The sequence below is a fragment of the Falco naumanni genome, chromosome 10, assembly GCF_017639655.2.
Source record: "Falco naumanni isolate bFalNau1 chromosome 10, bFalNau1.pat, whole genome shotgun sequence".
In the NCBI taxonomy this organism is placed as follows: domain Eukaryota; kingdom Metazoa; phylum Chordata; class Aves; order Falconiformes; family Falconidae; genus Falco; species Falco naumanni.
Window position 1 is genome coordinate 27935062 of NC_054063.1, and position 26765 is coordinate 27961826.

General features: G+C 39.5%; 1 protein-coding gene across 1 annotated transcript in view; it reads left to right on the top strand.

Moving 5' to 3' along the window:
• LOC121094842 (formin-F-like) overlaps positions 1-21860 on the top strand; it is a 34595-nt gene extending 12735 nt beyond the window's left edge. The window contains exons 9-18 of the mRNA XM_040608914.1: positions 2896-3007; positions 7047-7137; positions 7728-7814; positions 10020-10172; positions 11823-11952; positions 12081-12113; positions 13851-13954; positions 15394-15477; positions 19072-19200; positions 21132-21860. Coding sequence (XP_040464848.1) covers positions 2896-3007; positions 7047-7137; positions 7728-7814; positions 10020-10172; positions 11823-11952; positions 12081-12113; positions 13851-13954; positions 15394-15477; positions 19072-19176 — 899 coding nt within the window. The 3' untranslated portion in view covers positions 19177-19200; positions 21132-21860. The remainder of the gene's footprint in view (positions 1-2895; positions 3008-7046; positions 7138-7727; positions 7815-10019; positions 10173-11822; positions 11953-12080; positions 12114-13850; positions 13955-15393; positions 15478-19071; positions 19201-21131) is intronic.
• The last annotated feature ends 4905 nt before the right edge of the window (positions 21861-26765 follow it).

Sequence of the window (26765 nt, forward strand, 5' to 3'; positions counted from 1 at the left end):
TGGTTGTGCCGTGGAGCTGTGATGCTGTTGCACTAGGGTAGACATGTAAAATCACGTATGACACCTGTGAAATTAGTGTTTGGACTCTGCCTTCAAAGGCTTTTCAAATTTTGTGGGCTGTCCAGGTGAAACAAATCAACAGAAACAGCTTGGTAGGTAGAACTTTGAGTGCTGTACTCAGTCCCTCTCCTACCTTGAGTTCACGAATATTCACCTAGGTGTAGATGGGTTGGTGCAACAAGCCTTTGAGGCAGCTACAGCCAGGTCACAGGAGCTCTCTGGCCTTTCTCTGGCCGATAGCTTACCTGTGTGCAGCTGTCTTGAATGGTCACTGTAGGATCGTTCCCTCTCATATCCCAGATAAGGTTCTGCCAAAGGCCTGACTCAGAACAGTCTTTCACAGCTGATGAAGCAGTTCAACACATAGTTCTGGCCTTACTAATAAAATGATGTAAAGATCTTTCAATTACTTTGATGAGAAGTGGTAGATACTAAAGGAGGGAGAGTAATTGTTCTTCAAAGACTACTGATTTCTATTACAGAGATGTCTTTCCAAAAAAGTTCTGTAATGTAGTGATGTTTTAAGAAATGTTACATGTGTAAAGGACTCGGGGTAGTTAATTTTGAAGTTGTAATGATTTAATCTTTATGAATATTGATAAGAAAGAATATATTTTGGAGATTGGGTAAAGTTTTAATTGGGAACTGTAAATGGAGATAACTTGTTGGAATTATTGCATCCATTGACTAACAATTTGAAGGGTTAAAAGGAAGTTGGTAATACGAAAGGACTGTTGCAGATAAAAAGGAATTTTGTAATAACACTTTTATCTATCAAATTATTGCAGTTTCTTTGAGGAAATTTCTTTTAGTTTGCAAATAGCACCATTCTTCCTTTTGATCCTATTACTCTTACAACTTTTTTCATTGAGACATTCTACATCAGTTTCCTAATCTTATCCTTAAAGTCCCATCAGTGAGATTTTTGGTGTATGCTTATTATAATGGACACTACTTAGATCAAAAGTTAATTTGATCCTGAAAATTCTGATTAATCTTCCTTGCAAGTGCTGCAAACCACAGTTCTTAAATTAACGAATAAAATGATGAAGCTCCAAAATGCCAGTAGGTTAAAATTTCTTGAGACTTTGAGTAGGCTTCTGAACACAAGAGAAAGATGAGAGTTCTGAGCAAAGATCTACACACTAAATTCAAGCCCAGGGTATAAGAAAATGCAAATAAAAGCTAAGTTATCTAGGGGAGTCCTGTAGACAAAATATATTTCTGCTGTACAGAGAGCAGGTATTGGAAAGGCAGAGACAAGAAAAAAGTCCTCAGATTTCCAATGAAAAAGTGTTGGGAGACACTATAATGTGTATGTTATTCCAAGAATATGGGATCTAGTGGGTGAAAAACTGATCTAGGAGTCAAAATACCAGCTTCTGTGACTCGATTGGTGCCTGTTTCTCTGGATGAGACCCAGTTTCCCACATACAAATCTTCATTTTCCCTAGGAAAAAAATTTGGCAAAGTCTGATGGCTAGAATCTATTCAGCAGCTAATTTCAGCTACTGAAAACATTCAAGAAAATATTAAATGCTTTGTAGACAGGTTGTGAAAATTTTAAATTCAACATTTTACTATCAGTTATTCGCTCTGTTATGGTCCGTAGACATCGCCACACCTGAAGAGATCCATGGTTTAAAAGGCATAACGAAGCAAAAGATATAAAGCATAAAAAGCCTGAGAAGGAAAAAGGGAAGATTCTGCCAGGCTTAGAACTAAAGCTAGATCTTATAACAAAATTAAGAGGGTGGAAACTGTGTCAGAAAAAGAATAAATGGTACATACTCCATTGGTCTATTAATACCTGATACGGGCCACAGCAAGTTCCTGTAACCTGAAAACCTGTTCCTTTTTAGAACTGGAGGGAAAAAAGAAAAGGTAAATTATACACATCCTTCCTGAATTCTCCTTCCCAATCCCTTTGTGCTGCTCAGAGGAGTTTTGTCATAACGGAGACCGTAGGACATTCATGCCAACACTGAGAAGCATTTAAACCTTTTCACTTTTTTTGCTGATGCCCTCTGTTCACTTCCTTGTGCTCCCTTTTTTACCTTCATCCTTTAATAATAATGATGGAGACAGACAGTAATTAACAAGTAACTGGTAGGACAAAGTGGTCTTTTTGGGAGCAACAGCCTTATAGATGGTTCCTCACCTGTTTGAGGAAGAGACATCTTATTTTCATTTTCCTGTTGTAATGTGTATATGAGCCAGTCCCACATCAGCAGGGAAGTCTTAAACATTATAAAAACTCTTAATCAGATTTTAGAATATCAGACAGTGTGGAAGAAGAGACCACTTCTGTTTCCCAGGTTGCCTTCATTTTGGAAGTAATTTGACTTGCGTGCCCTTTAACTACCTTCTTTTTGAACCCTGGAAATCAAACAAAGCAAGTAAAAAGGCCCAAAATAAATGCAAAATTTGATTTCTTTAACCTTCAAAATATTATAATATTCCAATAAATTTTATTGTTATTATGAAAAAAATATTTTGACTGTTGAGCTGTTTATAAGAGAAATTTATACTGGGAAGTACTTGAGTACCTTCTGATAACAGTATCTTGATCTGTCCCGAGCATTGACTATGTTCTGACAGAAATGTATTTTTGCTTGACTACTGCTATGTGTATTTAAAGAACATACAAACACTGAGTTTTTACCTTAGCTTAGCAGCTACTGTGTTTTGGATTTTTTCTAGTGTGTGTGTGTGGTTTTTTTTTTTTTTTTTTTTTTTTTTTTTTTTATATGGAAAGTAAATATGAAATATTTTGGTGATTTGCCTTCACTTGAGCATTTTCTTCCAAGTAATCTAAGAATCGTTTTCCTCCAGACATTTTTCTTAAAAGTTTCCGTATAAAACCAAGTGAGCTGAAAGAAAAACTGTACATTATACATGAAGAGAGTGGTGGACTTACAGATGAACAGATTACAGCACTGAGAAGGTAATCTTTGGGGTTCAGTGTTTATAATATATGCTACCTTTTGAGGAAGGTATCCTCTTCTGCAAATCATGTGAAATTCAAGAAAGATGCTGCTGAGACATTGGGTCTGTCCTGACTGTGGCTGGAATATTAGGGTTGCACACAGAAATCAGTTCTTGCAACTGAGATTTTAGAGTAAGCCCCCCAAATACTACTTTTTCCCCATGTTGTATAGGAAAGGGGATTGCAAGAAATGATAGGAAATATGACGTGATTTTGTGCACCGGTTACAATGAAGAGAGTTAGTAAAAGAATAAGTTGTGGCAGTGAGCAGGGGTAACTTGAAGAGAAAATTTTACATCTTTTACTACAGACTTACTGTCTATTGTGGGATCAGAAATGAAAGACTTGAAATTGGTTTGGACAGGAGGAAGGCAGACAAGAGTTTAAGGGGCTTCATAGGATGATGGGATATTAAGAATATCAGTATTTCTGTGTGGCAGAGATTTGTGGGTTTAAAGCAGAAAATGCAAATTTATCTAAAAAAATTGAATTGCTGTATTGAGAAAAATAGATATCATGAGCATAAGCAAACTATTGACAAGCGAATTTTTTAGGAACTGGATTGTATCTCTGAACAGTTTAAGACATAGAAAAAAGGAAAGAAATGGGATCTTAGAGTAGTATCCGTTATACATCCCAGTCCCCATGTGATGCTCAGGCCATTTTATTGAACACGCTTATATGAAAACTTGCAATGAAACTGTTTCTTGCTTCAAAATCAGAAAAAAATTGAGTGTTTCACTAAAACGAGCTTGGAAAAAGATGATGCTGGCAAAGAAAGTAAGGAAGTAAATAAGTGATCTTTCTACTTCTTGTGGAATTAGTTTAATTTTGGCCTTAAAATCCTGATCCTAATCAGTGCATGAACAGCAATTTTAGTCTGCAGAATCATGTCTGTACTTAGAAAGTGATGTGAGCAGGAAGAACAGAGGTGTAACGTATGGAATTAATGTCGTTCTGTGAGATGGCTTATACAGAGCTTGCCTGAAGTATGAAGTGACATGGACAAGACACTAAATTTTTATGTTTTGTATGTGCCAGTATTCTGGAGGAAGCTTCCAAGCTGCCCCAGTGCTTTACTGGTTACACCCCACGCTGGTGCAGATTATGAGCTGGCGAAAGGCGTTGGAGGTGATGGAGCTCTGTTGCCCTTCAAAAGCTGATCTTAAAGGCTTCATTTAAAAATGAAAGATCCTACTGCAGTACTGCAGTTTCTAATTGCAGTGATGGAATTGGTCAGGAGATATCTCTGGAGAAACAAATGGTTGGAACAGGCAGAATAAGGAAACGCCCCCAGTCCTGCAGCACAGCCGAGTGCTTGGGGTCTGGCCAGCCCCGCGTGCGAGGGCAGCCTCTGCTCACACCTCGGATTGAAGGAAAACATTGAACACTGTCTGTTGTTCAAGCCCTAATGCAGCACTTCAGATTCAGTCCAGGATCTCCACGCTGTTGAAACTGGTGTAACACCACTGAGATTACTGATTTATAGCATCTGGGCTCTTTGCCATCAAACATAATAATAATAATAATAATATAATAATGATGGCAATGAAGCTTGAAAGATTTTATTTTTTCCTTGAAGATTTCAGAGTCTTCCTTTGATAGCAATAACACTGAGGAAATTTTTCTAGCAATGGAATGTGTAAGAGATATTGGATGCTGTATTGCTAATATGCTATATAGAAGCAAAGATCCTGTTATTTATTGCCAAAATCTAGGAATGCATGTACAAATCCTGTAGTGGAATGAAGCTGATTTTTTCGACCCCAACAGTTTTTAAAAGTGTTACTGAAATAGAAGAGACATTTCAGAACTGAGGGTTGGATTTCCCAGGCGGTCCTGAGTCTTACGGCTCCTGTCCAGACATCTCATCCAAGGAGCTGATGCTTTTCTCGAGCCATTGGCACTCAGAAGTTTCTCTTGTACAATGCCTTGTAGTGGGCTTGGCACAATACAAGTAGGAGGACACAGCACTTTTGAAGACCTTTCCACTTGAATTAGGTGCCATGGCGGAAAATTTTACTTTTGAAACCTGTGGCCTGCAGGGGCTGGAAAATTCCTCTCTCTGCAAATGAAACCCATCATACTGTCTGAGCCTGAGCAGGAGGTCTCACTTCTACTATTGTAGAATGTAGAATGAAAAATATTTAAAGCCTAAACTAAGATTACATTTTCAAGACTGTGACCAGTGAGCAAAATGTTCTGCCATGTATCCAACGCAGGTTAGTGGAGGTGGTAGAATATTATTAGAAACGTCAAGACTTATTTTGATATGGAAACCTTTCCCTAGTTCTCTGAATGATTCTTTATCCTGATGTCTTAAAATCAATAGCAAAGCACTCCTTGTCTCTGTAAACTTGATTCTTCAAAGCAGTGGGAGATTTTTCATTGCACAAATTCCATTAGAGTTGCATTCATGTAAAAAGATATTTATAGAATGCATTCACATATTGTGCTTTCTTTTCTGTGGCTTCCATTGTTTAATGCTTTAAGCTTTAAACTTTCTAGACAATCTGCTAATTTCATTTCATATGCATAATACATAAAACAATTTGGTGGGATATCAGACTTTTGATTAAATGAAGATATTTGCTGTCAGCTTTAAAAGAAATGTTCTGTGGATTTGTTTAAAAAATCAAACTATTTTTAATGATAAATAAACCCCCCTTTTATTTGCCAACAGATAACTGTTATTTTAAAATGAGAATTCTTTTTTTTTTCTTCATGATGAAGGGTGATGAATGGAATATTTTGTAATCTGCTTTAATATAGATTCAATAATTCAAAACCTAGCAATTATTCAATTGAAATGTCATACTAAATTATTGACCACAGTAAAAAAAAACCAGTTTGGCATGTATTTGTATTTAACATGCTAAAATCTTTGCTTTATTTTTTCCATCTTTGAATAAATTTCCTTACTTTTAATGAAAATTTATGTCTGTCTCCATGAATGTTTAATCACACTTGCTACAAATTTAGTAGATTGTTTGCAGAGAAAGAAGAGGAGATAGTAGACTTGAATACTTATTTAAGACTCTTAACACTCCTTCTCATATGTTAGCCGTAACATCGATTTCATTTTTCTTAAGATATGCTGTGTATTCCCACAGTGTATCAGTCAGACATGCAGGAATATCTCCAAAGGAAAGGAACTGTAGCCGTGTGTTTACTTTTCCAAGTGGAGGCATGTTTAAAGACATCAGTTTTTCTAAAAATTTGTGACTCTGGAGTACTGTGGGAGAATATTCTGTTACCTTGTGCAGAAAGAAGAAAGTTGTGCGTCCGTGTTACACACTATCATAACAAAACCAAGACACGGATCTCGGGTGTGATGCAGCACTTCAAGAGACAGAAATGTCATTGCCCACTCTTGTTTCATGGGCAATTAAAAATGTTTCAGAGGTAGGAGTCTGTCAGACCGTGGGGCCCAGGGGTTAATTACACCGTAGCATGAGTCTGCTCTGCTTCTGTGCTAGTTCTTCAAAGAAGCTGTTGCTGGAGACAAGCTGAGCCAGCATGGCCATAACTGCTCAAAAAGCATATGTTGTTTCTAGGTGCTTTGGAAAGGGTGTCAGGTACGCTCGTGCAATCAGTGGAAACAAGGCAGGTATGTATTAAACACAGAAGTCAGGAACCTCTTTGGAAATGATGACCTTAACTCCTCTGTTGTATGGTTTTACCTACTCCAAAACAGCCCACACCTCTGTAGATCGCCTGTAGATCTGCAGGTGAACACTGCTGACTTATTTTCAAGCCTTATGTATATATAAGCATTTCCAGACCTGCAGATGTATCTGCAGATCATTTCTGCTTTCCATTGCATAGTTGGCTCAAATATCTGTGAAGTTCCAATGGCTAAAGAATAAATATGCAATATGTAAACCACACTAAACAGTAAGAAATTCTGATGCATGGCACGGAATGGTTGTTTTATGTTACAACAACATAGAATGAAGAGGAAGAGGACAGTGAATTTTCATTTGCCATTTTACAGATACATGCCAACACCAAAAGATGCAGAAAGGTACCAGGCATTCAAGGGGTCGTCTTCAGAGCTGCATGTGGTTGATCAGTTTATGTTAGAGGTAAGAAGGCACAGCGTTAAAAACCGCTGTCTTCTAGACAGAACATTACAAGAAGCTGTTGTTTGAAACAAAAATTTACAATCTCAATTAGAATCAGTTTAAGACATATAGATATTATGATATCATATGATATATTATCATGTATCATATAATATCATAATGATAAGTTATTATAGCATATAGCTATTATGAAGAGAACTGTATGGATCCCTTTGTGTATCCAAGTCACACACCCTCCCCTTCCTCCAAAGTAGGAGCTGATTTATTCTAAGCAAGGTTTCCAAAATCTATAAGCATAAAATTGTATGCATTTAACCATTCTTGTTCACAAGGAATGAGCATCATTGATTTTAATAATGTCTGGCCCTACAGGCATACAGCGTCTTCTTGAATTTGCATAAGAAAATGATGCACATTCAGGTATCTGCCATAGTATATCTGCAGACTTAAGGCTTAGAATAAAATATGTAAATGATCAGTAAAATTAGGAAAACTATGGTGCAGCTGAATTACTTGATAAATTAGGAAGGCATGTGCGTGTTTTGATATAAACATGCGATTTGATTCTTTTTCTGTTCAATTTTCTGCAGATGTGTAAGATCCCCCACTTAGGCCAGAGGCTGGATCTCCTGCTTACCGTACGTGAGCTCCCTGTGAGCATGAGAGATTTGGAGCCTGTGAGTAACGTGACTCCTTCATAGTGTGTTTGTAATCAAAATCTACCAGGTCCATAGTGGAGGGCCAAGCAACCTCAAGGCAGATTTCAAAGCTGTGTAGTCAGGAAAGTTTTGGGATTTATTGTCTTTTTTTTTTTTTTCGTTTCCCCTGTAGCCAGCCCATAACATAAGCAATTCATAGTGTAATAATCCAGGCAGCCTCGTGTATGAAAGAAACACCTCATGGCGCTGTTCAAAAGTAACAAGCAAAAAGGTTAAAAAAATTTCAATAAACTTTCAATAAAATCCCTATAGGTCATGGCTTTGATAGCAAAGGAATTATAAATGACATGGAACTGTTAGAGGTGGGCTACATTTGAAATGCAGTGGCACTGTTGGCTGGTGTGTTTGGAACGCTTTTGGGAATCCCATTCATTTTATGGTGTTTTGCTAATGATTGTACTCCACAGTACCGGTTCAAAACAAAACACAGTAAAAAAAAAAAAAAAAAAAAGTCAAATGAGGGCAATGATACACATTTATATACATGTATGTGCATTTACTATCATCCTTATTCCACTACAGTTCAAGAAGCATTTGCTGGTGGGCCTGACAGTGGAATAGACTTCCACAAAGGAGGAAGAAAAGAACAGGAAACAATTTTCAAATTTTTATTTGGTGCTGCTAAACTTTCCTCTTTCTTTAGCCAGTGATAAAACAGAAGTTAATTTCATAATTAAAATTTGATTCCTTTTGTGGGGAGGTTCTTGCCACACAAGTTGAAAGAATCAGTCTGAAGTCACAGACACTTAGAGCAAGTTTATTTGACCAGCATCTTGTAGACACTATTTTCAGAAGACTGGAGGAGGCTGTTCACCCTAAGGACTACAACACTGAACTAAAATGTTGCAAACCAGAGTTCAAGTCCCTCTCTGCCTTTTTGAGGGTGACCTAGGTGTGGGGGGGATGCAATAAACAGTATTCCAATCTCATGGTCCGGATCATCCTGTTCCAGACTCCTGCCTTCTCTGCCAGGGTTTGCGTATGCTTTAATTCAAAACAAAGTGTTTCAACACAATTCTGTTTCCGTGAAAATGCTCCAAACGTTTTGCTCTTATTCTGCATGGGAGCGAAAACAAAATTTGAAAGTTCTGCAAGTCTGAGTTGTTATCCTTTGCCTGGCTGTGATTCAAACCATAGTAACAGTGGAAAAAAAACTGGGAAGAGGAACAGATGGGCAACACTGGGGAGATGCACAGATTTCTGACCCTGCCTGGTACAGTGCTACACCTTTGTGGTCTTCCACTGAAACCAAATATTTGAATATTTGGAAGCTATTTTATATAGTTTGCTTTGATGGATCTTTAATGTTCATTGAAGAGCTGATTAGTTATCTAAGTATTTTCTTACTTATGTGTGCTGAAACATGTTTGTAAACTAGATTATACACCTAAAATTCTATGGGGCAATCTGAACACCGGCTTTCAGCACTCTCTGGCCCTGTGATGTGCTATTAATGTTGTAAAAATGTCTTTCAGCTCTCCCTTGTGTTTCATTCTTTTCCTGTTTTTTAAACCTGTGTGTTGGTGACTGATGAAGAGAGGTGTGGTGCTAAAAAATATACATTTCCTAATTTAAAACAAAACCCACCTCCTGTGTCTATAGCCCTAGAAGGGAGGTGGCTTCCCTGGGAAAACAAATTGATACTGAGTTTGATTACAGGAAATTATTATTCTTCCTTGTGGGGAAACTGTGCTAAGAATTTTGATAAGATAACAGTTTTCAGCTGGTATAAACAGAAGGGAGGGAGGTGAAGAATGGAGAACCTTATACTGCGCTTCAGGCTATCTGCTTCCCCTGATACCTGACATTTGGTGCAATCTGGTGCATTCAAACAGCAAAATACTTTTTCTTTGGAAGCATTTTTAAGAGATGATGTTGAAGTTGTTTTGGCAGGGCTGGTTTGGGAGCCAGAAAGGATGTGACCTCCATTGCGGGCAGGGTAACTGTGCCAACACCAGCTTTATCTTAGTGGGAGACTTTTTACTGGTTCTTCCTGAAAATCCTTGGCCTGTTCCCCCAGGGAAGTTGAATAAGAAGATATAATCAGCTAAATTGTGACTTGCTTCAGGTGGGGACAATGAGGCTTTGGCAAAAGGAAGGTATAGACACCATTGATTTACTCATGTTCTCAATTTGAACTGAAGGAAGATTTGTGTGTTTCAGCTAATAAACCAGAAAATCCAAGCGAGTAAGCAGCTGCAATCCAGCCAGAAATTTGTTGCTGTCTTGGAGTATGTTTTAGCCATTGGGAACCATTTAAATGAAAAGGCTGGAAAAGAGAAGGCTAAAGGATTTCGTTTGTCATCTTTGACCAAAGTGAGTAAATATTTTTCTTGTCATTAAAATCATATTCCAAGGTATGTTAAATATTAATGTTAACTCGGTTTTGTCCTGAATCTGGAGAAAGGCAATCATTTTTAATGAGTAGCTAGCATTTTAACATCTGCTCTTGGTTACTCTAGAAACAAGATCCTGTTTAACAATAACTACTTTAATGTTGGTCATAACAAGATGCATTCCCCCATTTCGGACCGCAGTGCTGGCTAGGTGGGGGCATTGCCATGTTCAGTACTTTGTTTCTAATGAGGTAGAACATCAGCATGCTGACTACCCCGATGCGAAGACCTCCTGGCTCGAAGAGGTGCCTGAGCTGCAGGCCCCTGGTTAGATGAAAGTTTAGATAAAGTGTGTTTTGTAGTTTTGTGCAGAGCACTGCTATATGGACCCTCGCCATGCGGTCGGGGCTGTAACTCTGCAGCATCGCTTCTGTGGTGGGTGCGCACGTGTGGCACTGCGGTAATTTCTTAGTGCTTCGTTTTGCTCTGGTGCAAGGTCTTTTACAACAAGTGGTACAATGCCATTTTAAGGTACAGTTTCAAAAGTAGAATATTAAATTGAAAGAGAGTGAAATTTGCCTGCAATGGTTTTAACACCCCCCTCCCTCCCCCCCCTTGCTCTGCTGGATGAATAGGGAAAGAAGGTGGCAGTTGTGATCGTTACTCTTTTCTGACAGAGATCTGCTGTACAAGCAGCATCGCCTCGCTCTTGGTTCTCTGCCTCTTCACTGACCTACCACTTGTGTGACATTAAGCTGAGTTTTCCATTAGTTTTATGGAAACTGCTTTCCCCTCCTCATCAGAATTTGCCATCAGAAAACACTGCTACTGAGCACGTGGGCTTTTTTCCCTTCCTCCACCCAACAGTGGCATAGCGTCATATTCTTATCCTAAAAAGAAAGAAATAAATACGAATTTCCTAAGCTGCCTTGTACCTTTAACACTACTGTAAGATTACGTCTGATCCATAAATAGAAGAGAGAAGGATTTTTATTGGTTTTGTAAGGTATCTTTCCCATCTGGAGACTTTTAATATATGAGTGAGTGATTTATAACTGCAGTGACAACTCTGAGACACAACTTGAGTTCTCTCTCTCTCTTTTATATATATATATATATATGTATATATGTATCTAATGGTGGCAATACCACATCTATCATAATGAAAAATGCCTACAAAATAATTTTCTGCCACAGAGCATCTTCCCAGATTCACTTAAGGAACTTTGCTATCTTTGTGAACCAGCACACTACTTTAAAGTGGAAAGGAATAATGACTGTGTTTGGATGTCCAAAATCATTCCAAAATGCAATCAATTAGGATATCTTAAAAAAAAAAAAAAAAAAAAAAAAAAAAAAAGACAACGTGAAAAATACGACAGAAAAGAACAGGGAAGGGCAGTGGATATGAAAGTATAAAGCTGATCTTAATCAAGAATGTCTTTAAAATGGCAGATTGAAAAGAAGTTTAATTTCATTGTGTTTTCTATTCTTGTCACATTTACATGGGAGTTATCAACATCCCTGCTGTTCCTTTCTTTTTCTTTTTTTCTTTCTTTTTTTCTGTTTTTTTTTTTTTTTTAAAGTATAATAGCTCAGTCTGTCAATTATTGCTCTATTCTATTTGCAGTTACCTCTGTTGCGGGGTAAAGAGAGGACATTCACCTTGCTTCATGCCCTTGTGGAACAGATCTTCTTACATGAGCCTGATCTGGCCAAATTTTCTCAAGAGTTGACAGAATTTGAAGCTGTACCAGATGGTAAGAGGAGGGAGGGGAAAAAAAAAATCAACAAATGGAAAGTGAAGTCCTTCAGCTTCTGTGGAAACTCCCATTCTCACAATATGAATGATACTTATTAGCGTGTTTTTCCCTCTCTTCCTTTCTAGCTTCCATGAAGGGCCTCTGTGCTGAAGTTGATGGTATGTAAATGTGGTTTCTAAATTCAGAGAAAGATTTTCATATGTTGTGCAGTCATTTGGAACAGGTTTTCATTGCACTTCTATAGTTTGTAAAAGGTGGTAAAGGTTCAAAACATTGAGGTAAAGTGTTGCTATGGTGATACTTAATCTGCCACATTACTGTGAAATATATAAAAAAAAATAATGGAAGTGTGTCCAGGTGGTTTAGAAATAAAAAAAATATACTGCCCATGGTAAATAGAGTTTATCATAAACTACAAATGTTAAGTGATACAAGTGCTCCGTCAAAGTTCCAGCTGTGGCGGAGTCTCTGGGAGCAGGCAGTGCAGCAGGAGAAACCTTCCTGAAATTCAAGAACCAAACTGATCTCCTTTTCTAGAAAGGAGTCCAATGTTCGTGAAGTCGACAGGAGGGGAGGCAATAAGGTTGTTCAAATGTAAGGTAAATTTTGGGAAATGTTTGCAATTTGCTGTTGAACGGTATCATAAGCTGACCAGCGAATTCTGTGGGTTTTGGATTGAACCCTTGGGGAGCTGATAGAGAAGGTGTACATGTGGATGAAAATGACTTGCGTTATGTTGAAAGTTTATAAAAATCTATCCTTTGAAAATGTGGCATGGGTGTTAACTGTAACTACAGACCAATATATCATATTTCAGCCTCTGACTGACATTTGATACCTGAATGACAGTTGCTCTCAGCTTTCTCTTTGAAAAACCCTTGTACCTATTCTGCTGGGCTTTGGGAGTCAGCCAGGCATGTAGCTTGAGGCTACTAAAGTGTGCTTTTATTCTGTTCCAAGAAATTCCAATCAACTTTTTAGGAGGCATAAGTAACTAAAAATAACAGTATTTACCTTCAGTCACTTGTGTTCTTCACTGGGGACAGTGTTGGTAGCAATTCAAAATCACTAAATATTTTAAAGACAATTTTGGAAAGTCATGGGTAAAGCGGTACAATGGGCACAGTACCAGAAACTTTTGCGAGCTGTCAAAGGAGGTGAATCATGGGAACTTGAGGAGATTGACTGGCCTCCTCCCTCCGTGGATTCCTGATGGGGGCCAGCATAGTCACTTGTATCTTCTGAGTCCCATCAGGCAGGGCAGAGAGGGAAAGAGATGGAGCAAATGCCACTTCTCACCTTTCTCATCCCGTGGTTCGAGGCACATCCTGGAGCTCATTTACTGGAAGCACAAGAGGAGGAGGATACCAGACTGCAGCCTGGGCCAGTTCAGGACCAAAGCCCTGGAGCCAAGGCTATATCCTCTTCTCCCCACATTTCACACCACAAGAGCTCCCACAGTAGCAGTCCCAATGTAGTGCTTAGGGCCAACTGACATGATTTCTTACTGTTAGATAGAGTAGAATTGTTGTTCTTTTATCTTTAAAGGAACCCTGAACTTCCTACAGAAAAACGTAGGGTTGAAGAATGTTATTTTCATTGCTAATCCTGATGCTCACAGCTAGGAACAGTCAGATTTTCAGCTGCTGCATAACCATACTATTGACCTCTTCGTTATTCTGTGGTTGCTGTGATGTCATCACGTACTACTTTTTGCCATAAGCCCCGTGCCTCTTTTAGGATTTCTATTCCAAAACAGAAATTAATATTCCTAGATGAATATATTATAGACCCATATTTTCCTAAATTTTCCAGGTGTCCTAGATTAGGCATTTGCAGTCCTTTGGGCACAAGTGCATGCTAGTAAAATTTCTCATTTGCTTTTCTTTTGTTAGTTTTAAAAAAAGAATTGGAAAACATTATTCAGTGGAGACGGCTTCTTAAACCCAAGACAATCAAGGCAACACCCCAGGAGTCACAGTTCTGCAAGGAACTAAAGGTAACGTTGTTATAACCTTGTTGTGGGCTGGAGGTAAAAGATGAGTAATCTGCTTGGTTTGTGCTGAGACCTGCCCTGACAAGAGAGCCAGGAGTATCTGAGGGAAAGTGGCCTTTTATTCCCCTTTGATAATGTCTCATACTATAAGCTGCAGCATTGGAAGGGTTTTGCAGAATTTTGGCATCTCTTGCTTTTGCTTCACAGGCAAATGGGCTGGAGTGGATGAGGACCAGGTAGCCCCACGGTTGCCCATGATAAGCACTTTGGAATAATAGCAACTTTAAAGTATATATGAATTTGTAATAATTTTCTCTGTCCTCAGACAGAAAGGAAAATAACATAGAGAATCACAGAATCATTTAGGTTGGAAAAGATCTTTAAGATCATCGAGTCCAGTCGTTAACCCAGCACTGCCACGTCCACCACTAAACCATGTCCCCAAGTGCCACATATGCATCTTTGAAATATCTCCAGGGATGGCGACACCACCACCACGTCCCTGGGCAGCCTGTTCCAATGCTGGACAACCCTTTCGGTGGAGAAATTTTTCCTAATATCCAACCTAATCCCCCCGGTACAACTTGAAGCCATTTCTTCTTGTCTCCTATCACTTGTTACTTAGGAAAAGCGACCACCCAAGGGCATGCCTGAATTGTGAATACAGGTTGGTCTAAGATGATTCTGCCCATGCTAGTGAGCGTGACAGTTTGAGAGGCAGCTGAGCAGGCTGTAGGAAGCCCAGTTCTGGCCAGGAGCCGGCAGAGTCACACACAGGGCTTTCTCAGGTACAGACGAGTTAACTGATTCTCGATGGCACTGCTGTGCTGGTTGTGAACAGGGCTACTTCCAGTGCAGGCATTCCCCGCTCTGTGGTGTGCACGTGTTCATCTCTGCTGCCCCGGGTCCCTCTGCACTGGGTAGTGCCAGCGTCTGCTCAATCCATATATTCCCTTCTCCCTTGGAACACCTCAACAGCGTGCTGCTTCAATACATATTGTCAAAACCACATAGGTTACAAAGGAACCACGATTAAGAATTATTTCAAAAGTTAAGTTTCTAAGGCCCTGTTTCTGTCTCCTTAAGAACCAGCAACTGGGAGTGTTTGCTCCACATGCAGAAAGGCTCGACTATGCCAAATGCGGGTGGAAATTGGGACCTTATGATGTTTATCTAGTTCTGCCCATTTTAATAGATTTAGGTAGTGCCATTGGATGATAGAGTAAAAAAAATTTCTAACATTGATGTTTCTTTTTTTTGGTCTTTGATGTCTTAATACTTGCAAGGAAATCTGTGCACTTGATGTATGCTTATCTTTTGTGAAATGTGAAATTTTTGTGACATGAAAATTTTGACTTGAATTATCTTGTTTTCACTGCTGTTTAATTCCTGCTTTAATATTATGCTCCTATACCAAATTAAGAAGTTTTATTTTATTACAGGATTTAATTCAGAAATATGAAGGGGATCTATCCCAGCTGTCAAAAAGATGTGATGAAATGAAGAAGCTTTATAGCAACATACTGGTACATACCATATTTAAATGCAATGCAAATAAATCTACATTTCTTTATAGAAAAATAAAGGGGGGAGGGGAAGAAAGAACTGCAAGATCTTCCCATACTTCCACATGCTCTACAGTTATACTGTCCGCAGAAACTGGGGGGAGGAAATAACATCTAACAGTGGTGGAAAGTTTTGAATGAAAATCTGACTTTTATTTTTCTTGAGGTCTTACAGCCTGCTTTTTAAAGGGTCTGTGGCCCAAATATCAAAAAGAAAAGTGGATGTTCATCAACTTTATAAATTCAGTGAGTGTAACTGTTGAATGTTTTCAATGCGTTATAGAAAACGTTAGAGAAAACCCGGTGTTTTCTGGTTCCTACTAGCAATGGTGTCTTTGGCTGGTAGACAGCTGCAAATCTGTTACTTGGGCTGAGGGTTTCTGAAAGTGACAAGCTTATAGTCCAGGGCACTGATTTAGCTACTGGTATTCGGGTGGGAGGGACACTGGGATAGAGTTGTTAGTAGCAGCACAGATCTCTAAATGAGCAGAGCAGAAAGGAAGCTCCAGCAGAAGATTTCTGATAAAGAAACCATCTGTTCTTGTTTGTTCCTGTTCTATTCACCCACACTTGCACTGGAGAAGCACCTAGTTTTCTTAATCATTTTTTCCTCTAAACAGAAGCAACCCATCTAGGTCCAATACACTAGAAAATGTTTTTTTGGGTCAGAGGGTCACACCAGAATGAATGATAAAAGCTCCACGCTGCAATTTTTAACAACATAGCATGTACATTCCTCGTTTAGTACAATGCTCTTGGAGTGTGATAGAAACTCAGGAGGTCTCTGCTATGGGAACAGTATTCTCCGGCAGATAGTCACACTAGGAGGCTTTAAGGAAAGGGACAGATTTGCTGAAATGCAGTGCTAATCTCTGAAACTGGAATAACTGCTTCCTGGTCTTGTGATTAGGACATGGTTTTAACTGATGGTTGTAGGTTTTGTTCTGTGTGTGTGGTTTTTTTTTTTCTTTTCTTTTTTTTATGGGGGTGAGAGATTAAAAGTACAGAAGTTTTATGACAGGCAAATGTTGTGCAGAAGATGCAGCCAGGAAGACCTTTGGGGAGCTATCTGAACAGACAGAAGATTAGCAAGATGTTTGACCAAGGAAATTTAATTACTAATGTACTAAAAGCAATATTGTACCAGCGTGCAGCATTTCTTTGTGTCTCTTGCAGCCTTTAAAAAAATAGGAAAAACACCTCAGTGTAGCAAGCCAAATTTGTATGTAGCACACAGACCAAGAAGTTTGTACCAGACCTTCAAAAAAGGTTGCGGGACTGGAATAAAGCAAGAAGAAAAAAAAGGTGGAAAAAATAGTGGAAAAAAAGAGAATTTACAATCAAGTTAGATGAGTGGAAATGGTTGAAAAGTATGCAGCAAATTTAGACATGAGATGATCTGTGCTGTAAAACCTTGGGCTAGGGGGCACTTGCATGGGGTATTGAAGAATCTGACCCATTTTACCTAAAAGTCATCCTCAGCAGGGAATTAGTGTTGCGTGGCTGGTGCTGCTTGCATGTGGTGTCATGCCCAGTGAGCGCTGGCTGTGCCCTCCTGAATGTGCACCTCTGCCATACCCCTCCTGCACAGGCGGTTGCCCTCCAGCTGTGTACCCTCAGCCAGGAGGCATTACACAGGTGACGCTGTGCCACACGTGTATGTGTGCAGCTCTTTCCTTGCCTTTCTTCTGTTGGAAACTCTCATCTGAGGCTCTTATTTGCATCTGAAGAGGATTTCATTTTCCATGTAGGTGGAAGTTTCCTCAAGTTTTAACCCAACTGGTTTTGTCATCCTTCCCCATTATTCTCTAAAGTTAGGCATTTAATGTATTTCTCTCCCTTAGAATGGATTTTTTTTTCTTCTGAATAATGTCATTTCTAGGCAGATCTTTTTGCATATTTATAAAGCGGCAAAAATGTAAAGCAAACATAAGATAGGATGGGTGATCAAAGACCAGACTATCATCTCAATAGCACTAGGAAGGAATAAACCAGCTTACCTGGGGGAATATTTCATCTGGAAATGTGTTGTAGGTAGCCATGGAGATCATGTTTCACATAAAACAAAAATCCACAGGCCTACCTTTATGATTTTATATTCTGCTTATAAAGTCAATAATGACCTTGGCATGTGACACTTCTATGGGATGAACAATAAATTGGGGATAGCTGCCTGTGGTATAGCTGTGGGCTATCAACTTCTCACAGATGGTCATTAGCTCCAGGAAATGCTTCTCTCATTACTGTTTAACTGATGGTACACCATGGGTGAGTGGCGAGGCGTGCCAAAGATCAAGGGCTTGGAGCACCCAGGAGGTGCAATTAGGAAGACAACAAGCAAAACTATTAATCAGGTGTCACTGGTTAATGTTAAAGTTTTTGTGATGGGATTATATGCAAGTGGTTGTTTTTACTGTGTTGCTGATTTGCAGGCAGAGGAGTTGCTCCTAAGAAGGGTAGATGATGTCCAGGTGAACACGTGTAGGTAACGACACGTACCTGTCCAAACCCTTCGGTGTATTTCAGTTGCGATCTGAAATCCTGCAATACAACTTCATCACTGCTCGGCCTTGGGAGAGTTGTATCCCCCTGGTACAGAGCAGCTCTCACTTACAGCCAAGATAACAACTTGTCGTAGCACAAGATGCCTTTTGAAATTTTTTGATGAGGCTTTTGGAGCACGTTCTTGAAATTTGTTCTGCTCAATTAGAAAGTGGTTGCAGGCAGAGCTACGTTCTTTAACTCATTGATCCCATTAAGGGGGAATCTTTGAAAATGATGACAAACCTCTGGAATTAAACCTTAGCAACAGATTTAATATCAAAAATCCTTTCCTATCCTGGAACTGGAGAACATATGTGGAAGTGATTTTAATTAATGCAGGAATTGCTCTCTTAGTACTGAACTTTGTGGTACGACTGCCTTTCACTTCTGTTTTTATAGCAGAGCAGACACAATGTCAATATTGTTCATGTCTTTTTCAAAAACTTTCCATCTGTTCACCGTTTTCAGGTGAAGGAAAGAACAAGGAAAGGCGGCTCTCTGACAGATTACTTCTTCTCCCCAAAATGTCTGCTTCCCTGTGAATAGTTTTGTTTGTTTGCAAAGCAAAATGACAGAAAAGGAAAACTTTTTGGCTTGAACGTGCTGCTACCGTGCCTACTGTGGAATGTAAACCATTCCCCTAATGTATGCATTACCTTTTATGAATGGGTTTATCTAACAAACTGCAGAGCCAGAAAATGTCATGATTTACTGATTTTTCTCCTCTTCAGCTGGAGATCTGTAGTTCAGCCAAAGAGACTGAGTTATACAGAAACGCAGGTTACTGAGGTGATTCAGTGACCGCTCCTGGGGCCACTTTTACTTGGAATGGTTTGCATCTCAGCTTGCTGGAGATTTTAGCTAGCTCTAAGTTTTTGGCAGTATTAATATTATTATTAATGAACGTATTTAACTTTCGTCTTGCTCTTTTAATTTCATTAAGATAGTGGACATGGTTTAGATTAGTTTGGTTATACTAATTTAAAATATTCTTCTCTTTCAAATTTACAGGTAAAATTTGGGGAGCCACAAGACCTAGACTCTCAGGAGCTATTTGGCTGGGTATCTTCATTCATTAGTGAGTTTAGGAAGGCCTGTGCTGAAGTCGCACCATAAGAACAACACACATCTTACAAAGAGGTGAGGGAAAGAGAAGCCCAGAAAACAATCTTTAAGTTAATTGGCTTGAAAGTTTCTCTACTAATAAATAGCACATAGACGGCATATAGTCTGTACACAGTGTACCTTGATTTTGAGAGATATTAAATTTATAATATGTAATTTGTAAGTGCTATTTGACCTGTAGGATTGCAGATCACTTATAAGTCTCTCCCTCATTTTTTCTGATGTATGTGCTTTTGTACCTTGAGATGCCTGTATATTTATAAAGGAGGCACTATTAACATTTTTTAATTTCTCTTTTTAATCTTATCCTTTGATACCCAACTTTCTGAATGAGTTGAGTTTTAGCTATTATTGTCAATGAATAAGTTCGTGCATGTTCATCTGATTTTTAATTACTTTTGCTGTAGTTTTCTAAATGATACTTTACAAGTTTTATAAAGAAATGGGGAGCTGTTACCCACAGAGGAGAATATTTAGTGAAAATTCTTGTTTGTCTTTCTGGTATTAAAGCATTGCAGCCTTAATACATAATTGAGAAAGTGTCTGGCTGGCTGTTTTGTGTACCCCTCCCGCCACCCCCAGAGTAGTACAGTAAAATAGAGCTTTTAATGGCTAATGTCATGCATTCAGGTAAAATACTATAGAAGTCAATCAATATGTAAGATTTGCATTGGCAGAAAGAGAAAAAGAAGAGAAAAATATCAGAGAAACAAAATAAAAATGCGTCATGGGGCATCTAAGTAATGGATGCTGGAGGTAATTATCCATAGTTTTCAAACGAGAAAATACTTCTGTTGCATTTGCTTGCTTTTACATATTTTTAATTAGAATAATTATCTGGAGCTCAAATATACAAGAAGAAAAGGAGACCTATAAATGCAAAGACAAAATGGATGTTCTTAACATTGAAAGCAGAAAATTGTTCTAAAATGTCATTGACAAAATTTGGCATTTTCTCTACCAGTTTTGCAAACGGTGTTTGAGAAAAAGTGTATTACCTGACTTAATTTAGGTCTGACTGCCCAGGTCTCACAGTGTTTGGGCTTTGACAGAAATGCTGAACACTCTCTGACTTCAGCGCTAAAAGGAGTTAGGGCTGACTCCTCTGAAAGGCTTAGAAGCACCTACATCTAAAAATTACATTATCACAACCCCCTCTCGGCTGGCATATAAAAATTCTCTATATCCAGCGTTTCATTTGCTGTTCTAGACATGAGCACTGCTGAACATCTAGGGATTTAGGGAAAGGTCCGTAACGAACCCAGACACCCACCAGGTGGGTGCTGCAATGTGTAGATTTTTAGTGCTGGTCATGTCAGACGGTAAAGGACAACCAGCAGGAATACAGAGACTCTTGGGCACTGTCTGGAAAGCAGGGATAGAAGCAGCCCAAGATTTTTTTCTTGTCTTGGCCTCAGTACTTTCAAAGGCATTGCAGGCTGTGGTTCCTGGGAGCTCCTAACTTCTGCTGTGCCAGGACTGGCAGCACATCCCTGTATGAAAAGGCAGCAAAGCATTCCTGCAGCTGTGTCCACCACCACAAAGGCAAGGGCTTCTTTCCACATCAATCTCTCTAAAGCTGCTGAGGGGCTGCAGCTGAACCCCTGCCCTCCAGGGGTGCTCCTGTTTGGAAGCCAAATCCGCTCCCAAGGGCAGGAGCGTACAACTTCTGTGTCAAAGAAATGAGCAGGGATCATACGTGCTGTTTTAAAATGATAGTTCCCACCTGTATTTTGAGGAGTCACTGAGGAAAGGGAATCCTGCCCTGAAGGATTCAAATCCTTGTAATCCTCCTATTTAAAGGAGTGCTCTGGCCAAAATGTGCACTGAGCAGGCAGCACCTCGTTCCAGACCAGTGAATGATAACCCCAGTGAGATGCCTTCAAGAGGTGGCATCAGGTGTTGAGCGAGTGCACTGATGAGCAAAGAAACAACTGTTGTTCCAGCTCTGTGAGAAGCAAACCTGGCCCCAGCTGTGAATGCCGCTGCTCCACTTCTGCCTTCCATCCACCCCTCGTCTTAGAGGATGCCTGAGATCTTTGAGGAAGAGGCTCAACAGACTATGCATTTGGTATGCTCACTATCACCTGCCAGGCGCCTACCTGTCATATGTATACAAACTGTCTTGTGTGAGGTAGAGGGTGCTGAGCTAGAGCTGTGCATTGCAGCAGCAGCATAGCACCCAGTGGGTCCCCTCGGCTTTGTACCGCCCGTGGTGCTGCCGTCCGCAGGCTCTTGCAGGTCTGCACTAACAAAGTGCATCTGTTTGGCTTCTCAACAGTCTTGTCAGGACTATGCTTCCAGTTAAGGACATGCAGTTGTGTTTCTCAGAGGCAAAAGGAATAAAATAAAAAGCAAATAGCAAAGTTAGTACCCCTGGTACTTATTTTACGGAAAATTATTTACAGATGCAAATAAAGGGATTTAATTTTATAGAAAACATGTTGGCTGCATTTGCCTCAAGTCAGCGTCAGAGCAGTGACATCTGGTTGACGCTGAAATCAGTGGCAGCTATCTATGTACCAGAACCTAAGGCTTGCATCACTCACTTCTGACAGAAAGAGGAAAATTAAATTCCTTGTTAATTTCTTGCATCTATATCACAATGCCGTATACAGTGCATGTATGTGCACTGTAAACAACATTTGCAGTTTTTGATGTGCGTTGTTACTGCTCCAAAATCTGAACCATCTTCATTTATATGTGAATCATGTAAGATAATCCTGAATACAAGTGCCATTTCCATGGTATCAAGATCCCTGCATCCCTGAACAGTATTCGTGATGGTCATGATAAGTTTCATGTTTTTCTACCATTACCTTAGCTCAGGAGTCCTGGGAAGTCTCCTTTAACTAGCTTTCTCTCTCTCTCTCTCTTTTTCTTTTTTTTTTTTTTTTTAATTTTTCCATGACTCACTATTTTCCCCTAGCACTTTTTCTCTATTATTATATCTAACAGCTTGTACTTGTTTTATAGCTCAGCTGGCATGGCCTCTACCAATTAAAAATATATTCTACACAGTAGTTGATATCTGTGTCTTTGTGTGAATATCCTGAAGCATTAATTTAAAAAATTAATGTCCAAATACCTTCTTGGCAAGATGTTCTAGCCCCTTCAGAGAGCACGGAGCTTTCCTATGGAGTGGGAGCTGACTGAGGAGACATGTTTAAGTTTTCTCAAACAAGCTATTCCTTCAGTGCCTGTGAGTTTCAGAGGTCTCCTGATTTATATGTAAAAGTAAATAAATAGACCTTGTTCCCAATCTCATTCTTTTTTCCCAAGTATTATTTTGCATAAGACTGGGTCTCCTAGAGTCAACTGCATTGCTAACTTTTAGTGAGATAGAGTGATAATTGCTAGACCTCAACGTTTACTTGGAATTGCATAGACAAGCGCTAAGCCTCTGTGCGGACAATGTCCTTGGAACCCTCCCTTGGCAGCTGACGGTTTTATCCTGCAGACCTGTAGTCATAAAAGTCACAGTGTCAGGTAAGCCTTCAGTCTGTGGAAACAAATACAACTGGGAGCACTCCGGCAAGTAGCAACCTGCAGGAACTTTAGTATTTTTACACCTGGGTTGTTTGTTTCCCTATAAACCCCAGAAAGCTGATGTTTTGCATATTATGAAATATGAAAGCGTAATGATGATGTTATATGAGTAGTTGTGCTCGGTAAAGTTAGCACCAATATTTGGTTGTGTGAAGTAAGGCTGTGGGTCGGACACTGCCCTGATTTTTCTTTCGTGACAGCTCAGCTGTGTAAGGGCCCCTTGCTCCAGGAGGATCATCTCTCTTTTGATAGTGTGTTTCTTTAAAATTCACACTGCTGCTGCTATGTGTGCCACTTCAGTGAGGACAGGAAAGCTGATTTCTGGATCTCATATTAGACATGAGCTGTCTTCAGCAAAAGCGTGCCTGAGAGAAGCCCCATACTCTGGGACTGGAGCTCCCGATGGGAATCCCTGGCTTTATCCACTTGCCCAGTGTCTCAGTGTGCTCAGATCTGCCCCAAGAAACGCGGTAAGAAATGGAGCTTGGACAGGCACGGGTCACTGCACTGACTTGAGCTCCCAGAGGGGCTGGTGTAACATGTGTACCAGCACTCACAAGGGCTTTCAATGAATTCGCTGTCTGAAATACAAATATTTTCCCCCAGAGGTAGAAATTTTCCCAGAGTTTCTTCAAACCAAAAAATGTAAAGAGTTGAGATTGTCCAGCAATAGACTCAGTGGGAAAAATTTAACTTTCACAAACGGACAATTATATCCTAAGGCAATGGCTATCCTTTTCTTTCCAGTTTTTTTTTCTCCTTTCTGATTTGAACTGCCGGGCAACAGGCAGAGTGCACCTGCTAATTTTTATAAATGAATTTTTTATAAAAGAAAAATCAAAATTGTGGTCACTTGGAAGGTGTTCTATGCATAAAGGCTTTGAAGTCACTTATGTATGATGGTCTCCTAGTTTGAATTAATGCTTTTCAAATACAAAACACCGATTGTAGGAGAAGAAAAAATTGTGTTAGACAAAGCAAATAAAAACATGGGGTCTTTAAAAGGGAACCTGTTGGGCATCCACTGTACCACTAAAGCCTGAAAGTATTCTTAGAAAATACTCACTCCTGTGCTTAAGAAGGTGCTGCTAATGACTCAAAACCACAAACTAATATCAAGCTGCTCGCCTTAAAGAAGAATATATTAAAAAAATCAAACTGAGGGGCTGCTTTGATGAAGTGCTGAAGTGCTCTGACTCAAACAGGGACTCAGCAAGCTCTTGGTGAGATCCTTCCCTGCATTGCTCACAGAAGTTTTGCTGTGGATATTCATAGAACCAAGATTTCATTCCCTGATTTAAAAGATGTTTCCAGACTGCCAAAATGCTCGACTGTTAAGTTTTCTTACCAAACTAAATGCAAATCTTTTCACTGTTGCTGCTCACTGCCCAAGTAGAAAGTACCAAAAGTTGAACCATCTACTTTATTCCCGAAGTAACAAAGAAGGAAGAGCCTTTGAATGACAGCTCTAACTCGGGCTCATGCAGGTATGAATACTTTGTGCAAATAAGATTTTATTGAGCATTAACTTGAGTATTTCATGGCACAGCATATTACTGCAGCTGATGCAATAAGTCTAAGCAGCAGACTGCACTTCCTTGGGTATACATTGAAATGATTGCAGGGACTGCTAAATGTGCTTAAGCCTTACACTTGCTGCTTATTTACCCAGGGATGAATTTTGCCCATTGAGAATATTTTAGTCAAGGACAGTCAGCAGTAATTAAACAACAGAAAACTATGAAGTAGGTAAATATTGCTTTATGCTCATTTTACAAATAAGACATTTGAAACGAAAGGTTTCAGGTGCAGATTTTAAGTCTCTGGTTGCAATTTAAAAATGCTGCAATGTGTTTCGAAACATAAATAATTGAGACTTTTCTGCTTGCACAAGGATAGATAACTGGTGCTGTATGCTATGGTGATGTCATTTGCTCACTACAAAAAGAAAATAACCCTAAAGGTTATTGTCCATAAAGATCAAGTACTATCTGAGCATATTTATACCAAAATTCTTGTAGCTCCTAGAAATTTTCCTGAACAAGCTCTACAGGACTTGGTCTGAAAGGATGTTTTTATAAGTAGAAATTTGCTTGATTCAATTTCAAAACAGGAAATTGTCTCAGACAGTAAATAATTCCTAGATAATATCCCAAGTTGCTGTCATTGATGCTTAAATTGGTTTGTTATTTGGAATCTTGCCATTTAAAGCAATCTGATGTCTCACTTTGTTGTCAGGAATTAAGCTGATTAGGAAAATTAAACCCAACCAAAATCCTTTTGATTACGGATTTACTGAACTTGCCCTGCTAAAGGACAACCCAGCTGCGATGACTCTGCTCTCCAAGCTGAAGAGACACATTTGATGGAGCAGCTGCGCGGAGCCAGCCTGTGGCACGCCAAGCTGACGGATGATCCTCTGGCTCTCGCAGCCTCTCCTGTAAAGGCACCGATTGTGCTGAGGCCGCGTGGGTGTTCTGGGCAAAACAGACATTTTAGGGAATGAAATTCAGACAACAGTTGTGATTCACTTCAGTCCTTCCCACCTCTTCCCCTTGCAGCTGTGCAAAAACTGTCAAGTGTTAAACTGAGCTGTGCATAGCACAGGACTGTCCAGAGATGCGGACAGTCGGTTGGAAGGAGGAAACTTAAGGGCCAGGCACTATTTCAAGAAACGTTTGTGTATTTTTCTATCAAAACCTGTTGGTTAAAATACAGAACCACCGCTGGCAGAGGCGCCAGCCCTCATATCTACCTGTCTCAAAGAAAAGGCTTTCGACTATAGGCTGAAAAGCTAGAAACCCCAGACCCTGATTTCTGTGAACATGGTGACTACACCCAGATTTTGGATCCAGTTCTGGGGACCAAATGCACAAAAGTTATGCAGAACCTGTGTTTTAGGTGAGTAAATCCTTTCTATCAATTTATCTCTCCCTTTCTGCAAGCAGGGAGGCTGTTTTGATACCCTCCTCAAAGGGCTGGAATACTTGCAGAAAACAGCTTCTGTGTTCAAGCTTTTTCACCTGAATCTTTTGAGACTCAGATAGCTGTTTGAGTTCATCAAGGTGAACCTTAATATCCTGTAGAAAAACTTTGAGCAGCCATAGAGAAAGCTCAGTGCAAGGCAGCCAGTGAAATTTTGTTGTCTGCTGAAAGACAGCCAATGTTTCAGGCTGAAAATCTCGTAGATTGGGATGGCATAACACTGGGAAACAGGACACTGCATGTTAAGAAATGACTTTTGGAATGGAAGTCTCAGAGAAGGACACCCTTGCCAAGTACTTTGGCCTCAGAGTGATTACTGAATGCTATTAACTCTTCAGAAGTACTTACTGTTTAGGCATTTGTTTAATTTTTTTCTGTTGTTGTTTTTTTTTAAAAAATATATATATTATTTCTTTTACATATTTTGATAGCTTCATTGGAGAGGGCAGGAGAGAAAAAAAAGAGTTTTAACAGAACAAGTGATGGAGGCTGGAAGGCACCTCTGGAAGTCATTTACTCCAGAGCAGGGTGCCCAAGACTGTCTGGTGGGGTTTTGAATATCTCTGATGATGGAAAAGATGGAGAGGTCACAATTTTTTGCAGAGTTTAATATTTCTGGAAGTTATTACCTGAGGCCCAAGAGAAAGACAGAATGTGAGCTCAGGAGCCTCATTTTCTTAAGAAAGAGGGTTAAAAAAATGACAGCAGATTGTCACCTGGGAAAGACACCCACCAGCCCAAGGGAGAGAAATCTGTGCATTTGATAGACTTGTTTCCTTGGCTGTGAAATATATATATTGTTTTCTTTCTTGCATCTTTTTGAAGCATTCACTACAACCAAGAAAACAGGTATTTATTGTTCTTGACAGCTTTGCTTGGACAGAATGAGAAAGGTCTGGTTAAAAATTACTCAGTGACACATTCAGGAAATTATTCAAACTTAATGGAAAAATATTTTTAAAAACTTGATCTTTTTCTATCCCAGAGGTGGCTGCAGTTCACCTATAAGTTCTAGATTACATGTAGTTAATTATACAATGTTGGGG